Source organism: Heteronotia binoei, chromosome 21 (genome assembly GCF_032191835.1).
Source record: "Heteronotia binoei isolate CCM8104 ecotype False Entrance Well chromosome 21, APGP_CSIRO_Hbin_v1, whole genome shotgun sequence".
Lineage (NCBI taxonomy): Eukaryota > Metazoa > Chordata > Lepidosauria > Squamata > Gekkonidae > Heteronotia > Heteronotia binoei.
This window is the reverse complement of record NC_083243.1, coordinates 174,403,453-174,419,684: the sequence shown is the minus strand read 5'-3', so window position 1 is coordinate 174,419,684 and position 16,232 is coordinate 174,403,453. Positions and strand designations below refer to the sequence as shown.

At 44.5% G+C, this 16,232-nt stretch overlaps 1 protein-coding gene across 3 annotated transcripts in view; it reads left to right on the top strand.

Annotated features, from left to right (window-relative positions):
• Positions 1 to 15,354, top strand: part of SPEG (striated muscle enriched protein kinase) — a 171,270-nt gene extending 155,916 nt beyond the window's left edge. For 2 of the 3 annotated variants that reach the window (XM_060261609.1, XM_060261606.1), the window contains 6 exons: positions 978 to 1,716; positions 5,806 to 6,045; positions 8,301 to 8,524; positions 9,246 to 9,321; positions 9,673 to 9,822; positions 14,411 to 15,228. In XM_060261609.1, the coding sequence (XP_060117592.1) occupies positions 978 to 1,716; positions 5,806 to 6,045; positions 8,301 to 8,524; positions 9,246 to 9,321; positions 9,673 to 9,822; positions 14,411 to 14,615 (1,634 nt within the window). In that variant the 3' untranslated portion in view covers positions 14,616 to 15,228. Of the gene's footprint in view, positions 1 to 977; positions 1,717 to 5,805; positions 6,046 to 8,300; positions 8,525 to 9,245; positions 9,322 to 9,672; positions 9,823 to 14,410 lie in introns of all 3 variants that reach the window. The other variant, XM_060261605.1, reaches the window with a different exon arrangement.
• Positions 15,355 to 16,232: the final 878 nt, after the last annotated feature.

The window sequence follows — 16,232 nt, the reverse complement described above, 5'->3', positions numbered from 1 at the left end:
AATCAAAAGGTCAATCACAGCAAGGGGAGGGAAACAAATTTTGTAAAACTGCCTGCTGGTTTCTAAATTTTATTGAATTCCTCTGGTTTGCAACAGTGGAACAGTGCCAGTCAAAGATCAGTTAAAAAGTAAAGAGCAGATTGTGGGATCTCTAAGAAGAAATAACATAAGATTATGAATTAAAGGGCCAGGAAGTATGAGCTCCTATAAAATCTGTTTTATTTTGCTTATTATTTTGCTACTTGTACATTTTAATTCTATAAATGAACAGCAACAGCAACAACAAAACGGTGCTACTGCCACTTTTGAAAGGTGGGCATTATGTAGAGTTACATAAAATTGCTTATAGATTCTGAGAGAAGCTAGCAATACTGTCTGAAACTGACCAACCAGAATGTCGTCCTCCACATCTGCAAAAGCTGTGGGGAACAGGGGGCACAACAGGGCCAAGGCCAAGGGCCAAGGCCAAGCCAGCAAACTTCCTAAGCTGGTTTATCCAGCTGGTGTGCTAACCACATTTGCCTTTCCATGTAGACAGAAGATGCAGGTTCCTAACAGGGATGCTATATCAACTGTAGAACCACATGTAACTCTGCTTTCACCTGATAATGGAAGAGCAATGCAACAGCAATGCTAAAAGACTGTCATGTGGAAAGGAACCTAGTTGTAATCCCACCCTGTGGCATAGCACCGCAGCTTCCCCCAAGTGGGTCTTACTTCAGTTGGCTGGGTCAAAGAGTGCTTTCACACAGCGACTCTTTGCTAGTGGATTTTGCTATTCTTACACAGTAAAAATCCAGTTGCAAAGTGCATTATTTAGTGAGTGTGAATGCACCCAAAGTTTGAATTTCTGCTCTTCAGTGGCTGAGAATGGCCTGCCTCAGAACACATTGTGAATTTTCAACTCTCTCTATGCAGAGACATGGGCCCAGGGTTCTGCTTATTGTGGCTGTCCTATTCTCTTTTCTCACATGCAGAACCCAAGGCTGCCCACTCAGCTATCACTGCCAAGAAGAGTACAACTGCCCTAGAGAAAGTGTCTTCCACCAGATCCACTCAAACCCCTGCTGATCAACATCCCCAGTCAACACTCAGAACCACAGAACCCCTGCCTTCCACCCCTCCAAGGAAGCAGAAGGGGTCAGTGCCTATGGTAGGACAGGCTCAGGCCAAGGAGGAGAAATCTCTGGCTGCAGAGAAAGAGAAGACTACAACCATGCCACAGTCCTCCAAAGAGGTATCTTCTGAATGTCCAACCATCACAGTGTCTTCTCCAGAGCCAGCAATGAAGCCTACCAGGACTGCATCTTCTCTCAGTACCCGCAGTGCCTCAACGACCACCAAGATTTCACCTGGCCCAGCAGCCGCTCCTGGCTCTTCTCTCTCTGAATTCTCTCCTATCTCTCCTGCATTACCAACACCCATGGCAGACTCAGCAGTGACCATCTCCCCCAAAGCTCTTCCTTATGTGGCCACCTCTTTTGTCTCTAACCCACCAGCAGCACCCACTAACACAGAAGGTGCATCCAGTCCTCTGACAACCCCCACTTCACAGGAAGTGCCTTCCCCTACACGCATTGTGAGTCGGAACATCACCCCTAGCAGGGATACTGGCAGCAGTGCCCGTGGAAGGCTTACTTCAGCTGCAAAGGATGACTCATCCTTGCGTCAGGGGATCCCTCAAAAACCCTACACCTTCCTGGATGAGAAAGCAAGGTAAGGAACATGCCAGTTCTGTGTGAGGATTTTTGATAAGGAGTAGCGCTGTGAGGGGTTGTCTTTGACCCTGAATTTTATAAAGGTGTCTTTGCTGTAGTAGCAGCATTCCCAACCCACACCCCACTTCCTTCAGAATTTTGAATCCCGCTTTTCTTCCCAAGGTAGCGCAACCTGCTACTTTACATTATAGGCAACCAGGATCGACTTGTACTTCTGTCTCTGTTCTCTACTAGAGACAGTTCACATAACCGTATTTACTGTATAACAGGTGATTTGCAAAAGTCACTTCTTGCAATCAAGCCATCAGAGATGGAACTGGGAGCTATTCTACATGTTATGCAGAATGAGGTGAACTGGTAGAATTTTGGGGTGTACAACTTCAGACTGCAGATTTTTTTTTTTTTTGGATGCTCCCTCAAGATACTCCCCAGCCAAATACCTTAGCAAGCTTAAGGAGGAAGGAGTAGAACTTCCTTCCATTAGAATGTTCAGCGAGAATGTTTCAGCATATCTCCCTAGTGTGCTCATTTATTACTTGCAATGCACTTTTTACATGGGGTACTTCTTGCAGGGTAGGGTGGGATATAAGCCAAAACAAACAAACAAATAAATAGCATATAAGAAAATGTGCCCTGCTGGGTCAAACCAGAGGTCCTGCTAGTCCAGCATCCTCTTTAACACAGTGGCCAATCATTTTTACTGGAGCACAGAGGTCACTAGATGATGACCTATGAAGAAAGGTTGAAACGCTTGGGACTCTTTAGCTTGGAGAAATGTCGACTGCGGGGTGACATGATAGAGGTTTACAAGATAATGCATGGGATGGAGAAAGTAGAGAAAGAAGTACTTTTCTCCCTTTCTCGCAATACAAGAACTCGTGGGTATTCGATGAAATTGCTGAGCAGACAATTTAAAACGGATAAAAGGAAGTACTTCTTCACCCAAAGGGTGATTAACATGTGGAATTCATTGCCACAGGAGGTGGTGGTGGCCACAAGCATAGCCACCTTCAAGAGGGGTTTAGATAAAAATATGGAGCAGAGGTCCATCAATAGCTATTAGCCATATATATAATTTCTTTTGGCCACTGTGTGACACAGAGTGTTGGACTGGATGGGCCATTGGCCTGATCCAACATGGCTTCTCTTATGTTCTTATGATGTTCCTTGGCACTGGTATTCAGCGATTTACTGCCTCTGGATCTGGGAGACTCTCCTTAGCCATTTTGAATCATAGCCACTGATGGACCTGTTCTCCATAAATCTGAGAATCTCAAACAATGGTCTGCAGGGGTACAGTCTAGAATTCTTCTACCTCGCTTCATTCTGTGGAATGGGTTAAATAGCACTGATCAAACTGAGACAAGTTTTATCAGATACTGAAGTTGTCAGCTGATGACTAATTTCTCTTGGCCATTTGAATTATCCATGGATATTGTAATGGCTGGGTGCCAACAATGGCCCAAGTGCCACCATGAATAGCTGGAGAGAGCAGGCTCAAAACTTCTTGGCAGACCCAAGTCAAACTTTGGCCTGGCAGACTGACACTCGGACTGGGAAGGAGCTATGGCTCAGTGACTGAGCATCTGTTTGGCATGCAGAAGATCCCAGTTCTGAGCCTGGCATCTCCAGTCAGAAGGACCAGGTGGCAGGAAATATGAAAGACCTTGAAATGTCTGAAACCCTGCAGAGCTGCTGCTGATCTGAGTAGACAGTACTTACCTTGATGGACCAATAGTCTGATTTAGTATAAGGCAGCCACCAGCACACCCATGAGGCGAACTTAGGCAGTTGCCTAGAGCAGCAGCCCTGGGTGGGGTGCCGAGTTGGGTGCCCCCTGGGAGGGTGGAGGTAGCCTCCACCCTCCTGGGTGATTTAAATTGCCCAGGAGAGCCCCAGGAGCAGCTGCTGCCTTCCCATGCCAGTGAAAGTCCCCACTGATCAGCTAATGAACAGTGGCATGGGGAGTACAGGCAGAAACAGACAGCTGGTCTCCCCCTTCATTTAAAAGGGTCTTTAAATTGCATGGGAAGGGGGTGCAGCTGCTTCTGCCGCCTCTCCAGCATTATTTGAATCACCAGCGGGGGCGGAGGCTCTTAAGCCCCTGCCAGTGATTCAAATCAGGTGGGAGGACTGGCAGAAGCAGCCTCCCCACACAATTGAAAGAGCTTAAGTTTTAAGAAAGATCACAATAAAGCCTGGATTACCTTCCTTCCTCCCTCCCTCCCTCCCTCCCTTCTTTCCTTCCTTCTTTCCTTCCTTCCTTCCTTCCTTCCTTCCTTCCTTCCTTCCTTCCTTCCTTCCTTCCTTCCTTCCTTCCTTCCTTCCTTCCTTCCTTCCTTCCTTCCCCCCTTCCTTCTCTCTCCCTCCCTTCCCTCTGTGTGTGTGTGTTAAAATTTGGCTTTTCCAGCTCATATCGTAGCCATTCTCCCTAACCATGCCACAAAAGGATTTTTTTTTTAAAAAAAAAAATGGTACTAGAATATCATTCTATCAATACACCATTGTAATGGCAGGTGCAACAGCTTGTCTGAATTCCCAGATTTCATTAAAAATGTAAGTCTCTAGCATCTTTGCTTGAAGAGGCAGAAGGGAAAAGGCATATTTTCACAAGGAGAGAAACTAGACTTACTTTTAAAAAAATTGAAAGCTGAGAATGCAGAGAACCTGTTGCTGCAATCATTACAATGGCACATCAGCGTAAAGATATTCTAGTGCTGATTTATATTTTTAAAAAATTGTCAAAGCCTTGGTAGCCAAGGGGGGTGGGGAGGAGGCCGCTTTTGGGACAGGGGGGTGGGGAAACTGTGGGGAACCCTGCCATGTGCAAGCCCATTGCTACTGTATTTCATCTGCATCCATACCAGCAGAAGAGAAACTACAAAAATCCCAGCTCTGTGTGGAAGCCATTGCAGTAAGAACAGCTCATTCTCTCCCAGCCAACCAAAGGAAGGCACTGAGTAACTACGGAAAAAGTCACTCCTGCACCTGAGAGTTTTTAGGATGTACAACGGGCCTTCCCAAGGTCCCTTTGACCACTAGATTCCATGGACCTGGTTGCAAAGGGACTCTGGGGAGGCCCAGCAACATCTCTCAAGAACTTTTTGAGTGCTGCTTGCCTCTTCCCATCGCTTTGCTCACTGGATGCACAATTCATGGGAATGGACAGGGAAAAGAAAACCTTCCTCTTTTTATGCTCTACCTCTCCCCACTGACAAATGACTTCCTTATAAATCCTCATGTGTATTCTGAAGATGGGATTTGAAGAGGGCCAGCATCGCATGTGATATAATTTCTGTGATTAAACACATTGCATTAGTAACTCATGATCTCTGGACATCACTTGGTCCTCGATCGCTGTACTCACTTTTAGAGTGTCAGCTGTTCTCAAAATCCAGAAGCTAAAAATATGTTGTTGTAGCACAGGATAGGAACAAGAAGCACTTGTTATACTTTCTGTTCTCTGTGCCTCTTTGTAATGTACCAAGCAGAACTAGTAAATCTCCCTTCCGCAGAGATGAACATGAGCATTACATCTGTCTTCATGAGGGGAGGTGTACATGCTCTGCTTTGGCTGTCACAAAAATGTATGGTGAAGATGATGTGTGGGTGGTTTCATGTTCTCTCCAGAAGTTGTTACCATGATGCTGGAAAAAGTCTCCAGTCACACAATGGAGCTTCTAGGCTACAAGTCAACTGGTTGTAGAATTGGAACTTCTAGGCTACAAGTCAACTGGTTGTAGAATTGGAACTTCTAGGCTACAAGTCAACTGGTTGTAGAATTGGAACTTCTAGGCTACAAGTCAACTGGTTGTAGAATTGGAACTTCTAGGCTACAAGTCAACTGGTTGTAGAATTGGAACTTCTAGGCTACAGGTCAACTGGTTGTGATGCCAACTGGAGCTCTTGGCCAGCAGGCCCAGGTATTGAGAAGCCAAGCTGCTTGGGAAGTAGGGAAGCCATCAGCTCTGCTTTGAATGTAGTATGCCTGCCTCTTACCTTCCTTGTGCTTTGTTGAGGGATTGTGTCTTAGCCTCAATTGGACAAGCCAAGGTAGGCACTGAACATGTTCCTTATGTATGTTCAGGGGTCGGTTTGGAGTGATCCGAGAATGCAAAGAGAATGCCACAGGGAAACGCTTCATGGCCAAGATTGTGCCCTATGAGGCAGAGGATAAACAGAGTGTTCTGCAGGAATATGAACTTCTTAAGGGGCTGCACCACGAGCGCATCATGGCATTGCACGAAGCTTACATCACACCCCGGTATCTGGTGCTCATAACAGAACACTGCACAGGGAAGGAGATCCTCTACCACTTCATTGACAGGTGTGTTGGGGGCTCATGGCATAGAAGACAAAGCTGTGTCTGGGAGGAGTAGGCATGGGCAACGAAGGAGTTTGGGAGGTAAAGTCACATATAATTACAGACCAGGACAAAAGAGCTTTCACAGAATATCTCCAATATCACTTTGGCCATGCACTTTGGGATCTCTGCATATCCAAACCAGTTTTAGTAGAGGTGGAAATCTGTGATAGGAGATTTGGTCTCTTAATGGCAATCAAAGAAGATGAGTCACAGAATGATGTGAGTGGATTCCTTAAGAATGGGTTGCTGGATATGCTCATGTTTATGCCATGTTTCCCCACCACTCCTTTCCTCCTCTCTAGCAGAGTGGAAGGGAAATGAAGGTCACTTAGTCCAGTCACCTCCGTGTTACTCAAATAATAATATTTACTGTCATCATCCAGACTATAATCTGACACAAAATGAACGCAGCAAGATTAACCTGTCCTCTGGAGACATTCTAAAGACACGTTTAGCATAGTTCCAGAAAAGGAGCCATACCACATGCTGTAAGGGCCCAAGCTGACAGAACAGCGGCTGTTGAGGCAGGACCATTTTCCACATTATTATTCTCACTCACAGGGATCTGTCAAGTCCCTTGGGAAAGAGTATGCAAGTCATTCCCACACTATGACTTCCATCATGGGAATGATGTGAGTGGATTCCTAAGAATGGGTTGCTGGATATGCTCATGTTTATGCCATGTTTCCGCACCACTCCTTTTCTTCTCTCTAGCAGAGTAGTTAGAAAGCTGGACCAGGATCTGGGACACTCAGGTTGAAGTGCACCTCACCCTTAGTCATCAAGTTTCCTGTGTGACCTGAGGTCTACCTCACCGGATTCTTATGAGGATAAAATGGGGTGGGGGGAGAGAAGCGTGTGCGCTGTTCTGTGCTCCTTGGAGGAATAGCAGGATAAAAGTTTCTCATCCTCTTCCCTTCAATTGTATGATTAGGCTCCTTGAGGCAGATACCTGCTTCTGTTATGTCTGTTTTGTTTAAGCATCACAAACATTATTTACGGCATTGCATAAATAAATCATATTAAATCATCACGGAAATTTGTCCTGAATGCTACCAAGAAGAACCCAGGTGTCTTCTGTCAATGCTGTTAACACATTTTACAACAGAGGCTCTTATTTCCCAGTATTCTCTATAAACAAGAGCTTTCCAAAGCCCCTTGTTTTTATTTTATTTTTTTTAATGCTTGCAGCCAAATGCTTTGAATCTCTGTCCCGGATCTAGCACTATTCAATATTATGATTAACGACTTCAAAAGAATGTTACATTTTTGCTGATGGTACAGAACTAGAGTAGGTGGGGGAATTGCGAAAATCTTTAGGCTATGATTCAAATTAGAACAATCTCCATGAAATGGGATATTGGGCAAGCTGGGGGCAAAGCAATGAAATCCAATAAAGGGTATGTGGATAAAGAATTAGGCACAAAAAAGACCTCCGTTCCCCCTGTGGACACATAACAGAAGACAGATCGTTGAACATTCAAGGAGGCCTGTTTCTCAGCTTACACGTGGTTATCCTCAGGAGGATCTAACGATTAGGAAGTGCAAAAAAGTAACCATTACAAATGCACTACTTTTTTTGTGTGTGGGGGGGGGGGTCTACCTGCAATATCACACACACATAAAATGGAGTCGGAGCCAGATGAACCACAGGAAAAAAGTGTGCTAACACTCATATACCAAAATAACAGAAGTGTTTCTCCCAGGTATGTTACTATCTTGGCAGAGATAAGCTACCTGCAGTTTTGGATTTATCCCCCTTCTCTGTGCATGTTCATATATGGTTTGAGTCTCCCTTAGTGATGGTGCCCAGGAAGACGTATTTAATCCAGGTTAAATTAATTACAGAGGAAAATAGCAAAGTAATGCCCTGGTCAAATGTTGATTGTTTAGTGTTATATTATCATGCTGCACAGTTAGGGGAGTGGGAGATGCCTAAATTTCAATTCGCAAAGGGCAGCAGAAAGCTTTCAGCCAGCCCTGAATGGGATCGAATGTACCAAAGAACTAAGCAAAGATTATCTCAACACATTTATATAACACAACATAAAAAAGATTGTAACTGAGCAATCAGGTCTCTGCTGTCTAGCTGAAGCTCTCTAGTAGTCTTGTTTGGGGCTAATGGCAACTCATTAAGGTTACTGGCACGAGCGTGGCACAGGAGGGTGGGCTCATGGGGTCTCTTCATCCTCTTGATTGACTGTTTACACCTACAGGTTCCGTTACTCTGAGGATGACGTGGTGGGCTACGTCACACAGATCCTCCAGGGATTAGAGTATCTGCATGGGCGGCGCATCATCCACCTCGATCTCAAGCCTGATAACGTTATTGTCTCCTCCTTAAACACAGTAAAAATAATAGACTTTGGCAGCGCCCAAAATTACAACCCACTAGTGCTGCGCCAACTAGGGCACCGTGTTGGCACGCTAGAATACATGGGTGAGTATATTTAAGCTATTGGCATATCATAGGATTGGCCAGGATGATGCCCAAAGGAGTTTGTGAAAGGTAAGTTGATAGGCCTTGATACATGAAAGGGAATTTTTGAGTTGGTGGGAGAACTGACGAGGCTGGCTGCGGAGGAAGCACGTGGGAATCCCTCTCCTGATTGTAAATTCCTGCCTGGGATTTACAGCACTGAGCAAAACTTTACAGGGCCTTTTGAATATCTCTCAGATGTCGTGCCCTTGTAGTGAATGTTCCTTGGCAGGACTGATAAGAGAATGACTGGGTGATATTACCATCTAGAGTTCACTCCCATATTGAGATGTTTGTGGCTGTGCATCCATCCTTTCCCTGTCTTTCTCACTGGCCGCAGCCGAGTATTCTTGTCTTGATCTTTTTGCTTCACCCTCTTGTGGTCTGAGCATTCCTTGTCCATATGACATACACCACATCTTCCTTAACGTAGCAATGCAACCAAGGGCAAATGTCTGCTTCTCTTACCTGTTGAAGTGTTTACTGTCCATAGCTCCGCTATGCTGTGAGGCAGCTCAGCTCACCCTTTGGACTAGGCTACTGGAAATTAACAGGCATCTTTCCCTTGCAGCTGAAAGGACTCGGTCAAGTTCAGCAACTGATTCTGCCTAGCACAATGAGCAGAAACTGCTCTTTGCACCACCCACAGTAATTTTTTGGGGTTCTTTTTTTTCCTTTACAGCTCCAGAAATGGTGAAAGGAGATCCAATGGGTTCAGCAGCTGATGTCTGGGGTGTGGGAGTCCTCACATACATCATGTACGTAACTCGTTGTGAAGGCTAGAGTGGGTGCATGCAAGAATCTGACCTGCAGGAGAACACAGATGGGAAGCAGAAATAGATCTTAGGCAGAAAGAATTAACCTCAGATCTTTTTCTGCCTCATCTGGCCTTGTCCACAAAAGGAACAGAAGCAGGCCATGCTCCTGCAGTTCCCTGGATGTTCTCCCACCAGTTGGTATACCTTTGCTCTGATAAATAACTGCAGTGTGGCACTTCCTATGGAAGTGCTCTTTCTCATCTGTAGTTTGCAGAACTGGATAGATGAATGATATCATGGTCTTCCTGAGAATGACTCTGCACCCTCTCTGCTCTCTCACCTGACTATCAGGCTCAGTGGTCGGTCACCATTCCTTGAAGCTGATCCCTTGGAGACAGAGAGCAGGATTTTAGCAGGGCGCTACGATGCCTTCAAACTGTACCCCAATGTCTCTCAGAGTGCTGCACTCTTCATTCGTAAGGTCCTCTCTGCCTATCCATGGTAAGTCCACAGCTAATAAGGAGAATCACAGAAAGGTTGAAAACAGAAAAAAAAAAAAACGTGATGCAATAACGAAAATAATATAACTGAAATCCAAAACCTTTTTAAATAATGTGGTTTGAACACACTAAATTCATTTAACAACTTAACTGGGTGAGACAATCAATTGTATTCCATAACACAATGCACCTAAGCACACATACAATACTTCACAGAATTTGATTCCATTAAAAAGTGCTTGGTGCAGAAAAGCGCTTGTAGAATAAAGTGCCATAATTAGTCTTATAGTCCGTTTTGTGAAGACTCCACAATATCCACCTTTGACCGAGCCTTGGAGCCAGCTTGTAGCTTGTCGCATCGGTTCCAATCTCTTTCTCAAAGAGGGGTGTCCGAAGTCTTTTCAAACTTTTACTACTCAGAATCAATCAATAATGAAAACCATATCCAAATTACAATTTTTAGAAAACGTTACAGTGATTTTTAAGCACTTACCATCATAAGAATATACAATAGCTTAAAGAAGCACTCAAAACCTTCCAAGGGTGTATCACCGCAAGAATGCAAGTTATCCAAACAGTTTTTAAAGATGCAGCACCCAAAATGCAAAACACCTGTCGAATGAATTTAAAGAGACCAGAAAACTACTGAAAATGCAAAACAAAATATTCACAGATAACAGGAAAAAATCAATACAGTTATTTAATCCATTCTGGAGCTAGAGATTGTAACCAGAAGATCCAAAAAGTTTCTTCACGCAATAAAGATTTCTTGGCAAAATCATCATGTCGTCCTGTGTATTTGTATAAAACAATAAACTGCATTTCATCAATATGGTGATTAGCCTCTAAATAATGATTTCTAAGAGGGGCTTCCAAATTTTTCATTTTAATATGAAAACGATGTTCCACCACCTGAATGTAAACAGGTCGGGTTGTGTTACCTACATAGATTTTCCCACAGCCACAAAAATGGCATACACGACATAGGATGTGTTACGGTTACTAAAATGAGATAATTTAATTTGTAAATTCTTTCCCGGAGGTATAAAAATTTTTGTTTGGATCGCAAAGAGACAGACTTGGCAATTTCCACACTGGTAATGTCTATATGGGCCAGTAGATGGTACCAAAGCTCTGTACATATCAGAATGTACTAAAACATCTTTAAAGGCAACAGTTCGTTGAAAGCCCACATAAGGTGGATCTTTATATCCCGGAATTTCAGATAGAAGATGCCATTGTTGGTTAATTATTCAGCGAATGGCAAAAGCATGTGGAGTATAATCCAATGCACAAGTGATATCATTACATTTACCCTTAGTAGTTCTCTGCAATAATGTAGATCTATCTGCACAATCAGCACTACTAGAAGCTTTTGTAACAACTTTTAAAGGAAACCCCCGTTGCAAAAAACTACTACTTAAGGCATCTCTATGGTGCTTATAATCCATTCAGTTTGCTTTATTACAGTCCATGACCAAATACACAGTACAATGCAGACCAAGAACACCCCAAGAAAAATTGTAAAAATCTAGAGGGACCTAAAAAGGTAAAACATGATATAAAAAATACAGATAAAAATTAAAAGATTATACAGCTCCAGTAAAATGTTAACTAAAATACACTACTTAACATTTGTTTCAGTTTCAATAGCATTTATGGTAGTATACAGAGTACTCAGGGATTAAGATAAAGTAAAATACAAGTTTGGGAATATTCAAAAATAATTTTAAAAAGGACAGTTTCAAGACCCCTTCGTTACATAATCCTCACGAATTCTCCTAGCTGCCGTCAAGAATTTGGCACAATTAGACGTAAATTGGAGGTTAGACTCTGATAACAGCATATTTCTGATTTTATAAATAGAGAACCCCAGGCATCCCTCAAACAAAGAACAGATGTACCTGGCACGTATGCCTAGGTAAAGGCCACACCCAAGCAACACATGGTAAATCGTTTCCACTTTATCTGCACCACAAGGGCAGACCCGCTCAGCCATAGGAACCTTTTTAAAGTGGCCCCTGACGACTGCTGAAGGAAAGATATTGCAATGGGCCATGGAAAAGGCCCTTCTGTGGGATGGTATTGCTAGATTTGAGAGATAGGATGCTGGAGCTAGCACACTTTTCTACTTTCCAACCTGTGTTTCCAATGCAGTACTACGCTTGGAAACTGGCTTGCTAAGGATAGAGGCTAGGGTGAGCCTACTTTCAATCACCACTTGCCTCAATCTCAGCCATTGCCCCGCGAATATCACATCACTAATTTTAAAGGATAGATATTGCTCCTCTTGGGTTAGAGCCATTCATCAGAAATAATCTAATTCACTTGTAGAATTCCTTTTTAGCCTCAAAAACTAAGGTAAATTTTCTTTCGAAGCTGAAATGAAATATTTTGTTTTGCATTTTCAGTAGTTTTCTGGTCTCTTTAAATTCATTCGACAGGTGTTTTGCATTTTGGGTGCTGCATCTTTAAAAAACTGTTTGGATAACTTGCCTTCTTGCAGTGATACACCCTTGGAAGGTTTTGAGTGCTTGTTTAAGCTGTTGTATATTCTTATGATGGTAAGTGCTTAAAAATCACTGTAATGTTTTTAAAAAATTGTAATATGAATATGGTTTTCATTATTGATTGATTCTGTGTAGTAAAAGTTTGAAAAGACTTTGGACACCCCTCTTTGAGAAAGAGATTGGAAACGGTGCGACAAGCTACAAGCTGGCTCTAGGCTCCGTCAGAGGTGGATATTGTAGAGTCTTCATGAAACGGACTATAAGACTAATTATGGCACTTTATTCTACAATCGCTTTTCTGCACCAAGCACTTTTTAATGGAATCAAATTCTGTGAAGTATTGTATGTGTTAGGGTTTGTAGAATCTTTTGGGCTCAAGTGCCGTGTTCTACTGGAGAAAGTTTTCCTTCCGGACGTTTCGTTCTCAGCTGCGGAGAACATCCTCAGTGGCGTTGCAGCCGGAGCAGGCTGCAACGCCACTGAGGATGTTCTCCGCAGCTGAGAACGAAACATCCGGAAGGAAAACTTTCTCTAGTAGAACACGGCACTTGAGCCCGAAACAGTCTACAAACCCTAATGATGTTACCAGCCGTGAAAACCTGAAATCTTTGATATTGTATGTGTGCTTAGGTGCATTGTGTTATGGAATACAATTGATTGTCTCACCCACTTAAGTTGTTAAATGAATTTAGTGTGCGCAAACCACATTATTTAAAAAGCTTTCGTAAAAAATTTTGAATCTCGGTTACATTATTTTCATTATTGTATCCATAGTAAGTGGCAGAAAAAGAAGGGGAACAGGTCTAGGGGCAGCATCACAAGTGGGGATGAATTGCCACATGCAGGCAATTTCAAATCAGCCTGATCCAAAATTTAGGAAAGCTTCAAGCCAGATCTCAAGTAATGGGAAGGGAGTTTCTCTTCATGAATGCTTTTGTGCAGTAGAGTTTTGGAAGAGTCATAGGGTTGGATCCATCCAGCTTTTCCAATGGAGAGAAAGGGATGAGAGGGTTCAACCTGACCACCCAGAAAGGCTATGCTGAACATCTCAGGATCTGCATGGATTAAAAGCATGTGAGACAGAGACTGGCTTAAGGAGGAGAATTTGGTGAGGTTGAATGAAAAAGCTGGCTGGATCCATCTCATCATTTCTTGATAAAAAGCAGGGCATTGTCCGGCAATGGGACTGCTTCATTCACAGTCTTGGGGAGGAAACCCTTACAATATGGCATCTTATGATAAAGTCATGTGAGCTGCGTGAGCCAAAATGGCTGTCAGTATTATCAGCAGTAATACAGCACATCCTGAAACCAGTCCTGATTCAGCAACTCTGAAATCATCCTCATTTGATTTTAAAGTGTCTGAAGACAGTGGCCAGTATCCTGCCACTTCATAGAGAAAAGTTTGAAACTTTCCTCCAACACTAGTGGAAAGAAGAGCCACTTAAGTTGGAGGAAGGCTTCTTAGGCTGAAAGAACTCCCTCTAGTGTTCAGATACATGCCTTAAGCCAGGGGTCCTCAAACTACGGCCCGCGGGCCAAATGCAGCCCGCTGAGGACGTTTATGCGGCCCGCCGGGTTATGGCAAAATCAGACCGGAAGTGACGTTCGACCTAAACTCGTGTTAGCAACGCACACTTCCGGCACTGGGCTGAGGCGGCGGAGACAGAGTGTGAGGTGATACCGAGGTGAGGTGAGTTCCCAGGCCGGGGTGTGTGGTGTGGGGAAGGGAGAGAGATGTAGAAGACGGAGAACTGACGGCCCGCGGCCTTGTACAGTAACGGCAGTCCGGCCCTCCAACAGTCTGAGGGACAGTGAACTGGCCCCCTATTTTAAAAGTTTGAGGACCCCTGCCTTAAGCACTGTAGAACAAGAATTATAAATCACAAGGTCCCTCTTGCAAAGCCAGGTCAGATGGTGCCCGGTGGTCACTAAACGAGGCTAAATGGCAGGATTCCTGGTAAGAAAGAATGGGGCGATCCTAGAAGACAAGACTGCTGAGTTCCAAACACTGTTTCTTTGGAGGACAGAAAGGGCTGAGAGAAGAACTGTTTCTGACTGGTAATTCTTGTCCTTGCAGGAGTCGCCCCACTATCAAAGATTGCTTTGCCAACCCTTGGCTCCAAGATGCTTACCTGATGAAGCTGCGGCGCCAGACCCTCACTTTCACCACTAGTCGCCTGAAAGAGTTCTTGGTGGAGCACCAGCGTCGGCGCAACGAGGTGGCCACCAAGCACAAGGTCTTACTGCGCTCCTACCATGGCGCCAGCAGCCACATGCCCTAGCCATCTGCCCTGCTGGAGGAGCCACAGAACATTCCAGCAGGGTGTGTGAAGGGCCAAGCACCTGTCCACCCAGCCAGGGTGGGACTCGTTGATATACCTCATGAATCAGGAAGAGTCGCCAGCACTGGCCGTTGTTCTTCACTCCACCCACCAGTCCTGGCAGTAAGCTGCCTTAGAGGGGTGAATCAGTGCCAAATGACAGAAAATGGCAGATTGACAACATTTTCTACAGTGGGGCTGGGGTCAGGGAGGGGTGACTTACTCTGGGAAATGTGAGGAGTTACGGAGCAAGGACATTACTAGGCCAAGGCAAGAAAACCACCTCACCAAAATAGCACCTCTCTTGGACCTTAAAGGTTCCCTTGTGTGTTATGCCTAAAGTGCTGCATTACACCCTGTGTAAATCAGGTACCTGGAAGAAACCAGTCCTTTTTGTTAAAGAACAGCAAAATAAGTCACCTGCAGCCCTAAGAAGTGGGCCATCATTAATTTGAGCTGGGAGAAGAAAAAGGGGGATCAACCTTGCAGCCTGCAATGAAGGCTTAACACTGGGAAAATTCAGTTCCCACGGGTAGCTGACACACGATATAGGGATGGAACGCTTCTTCAACATTTTAGGTCCCTAAGGCTAGGGCATATGGTGTCCACCCCAGTCCCACTCTTAGAAGCAGCCAATAACCTGAAACACCAAGGAAAGGAGAAATCCAGAACTGGTAGACACACCCGTGGGATTTCTTGCCATCTGTGTGAGCAGGCACCTGCTAACAGTTTCTCCTTCCTTACCTTCCACTCTGCAAATTCATTCCTGCAGCATGTACTTTTCTGTCACTTACAGACACACAATTATCCTTTCTTGTCCTTCAGAACTGATGCAGACACAGAAATCTTATCTCCCTGCAAGCCTCCTTGAAGTTCCGCCTTCCCACATGCCCTCCTTCTCACGCCATACATGAACACTTCACTCCCTCAATACTCTTTTGCCCACAGCCTATTCTGAGGCCTGCAAAACACTCATAATGAACCCCATACAAACAGACAGAAGTTTGCCAAACTCACATCCTTTGTCCTTCCATGGCCAGGCAAACATGTGCCCCTCTTCAGGCTTCCCTGGACACATACTGTGCTTCCGTTGTGTGTGTGTGTGGGGGCGGGGAAGTGAGCTGGATTTCACCATAGAGGAAGAGATGGGAGGATCAAGATGCCTTTCCTCTTACTGGCCTTGGGTGATAGCTCTCTGCCTTTGCAGTTGCTCACTAGTGCAGCCACACATGGAATGAGGGGAATTATTCATCAACAGAGATGAGGAAACCCACCCTGATCTTCTAGTTTTGCCATAAAGCTTGGCTTGTGAAGGGTCCATAGCAAGCGAGAGTTGATATGTCTCAATGAAAATGGTGGAAGCCATTCTGAAAACCAGATTTAGAAGTTCACCTAGCTGCATTCAGCGGCAAGTGGGGACATTCAGGAGATGGAGAAACACAGACCTGGGTTTGCTGAGGATGGTACCTGATGAGCTGGTCTGAGGCAGGCCTAGGAGTCTCGCCAAGGCCTAAGTCCTATTGCATGAATGCAGCTATCCTGTGAAGGCTTGGCTGTGTGAATCCATGACCACAGTTT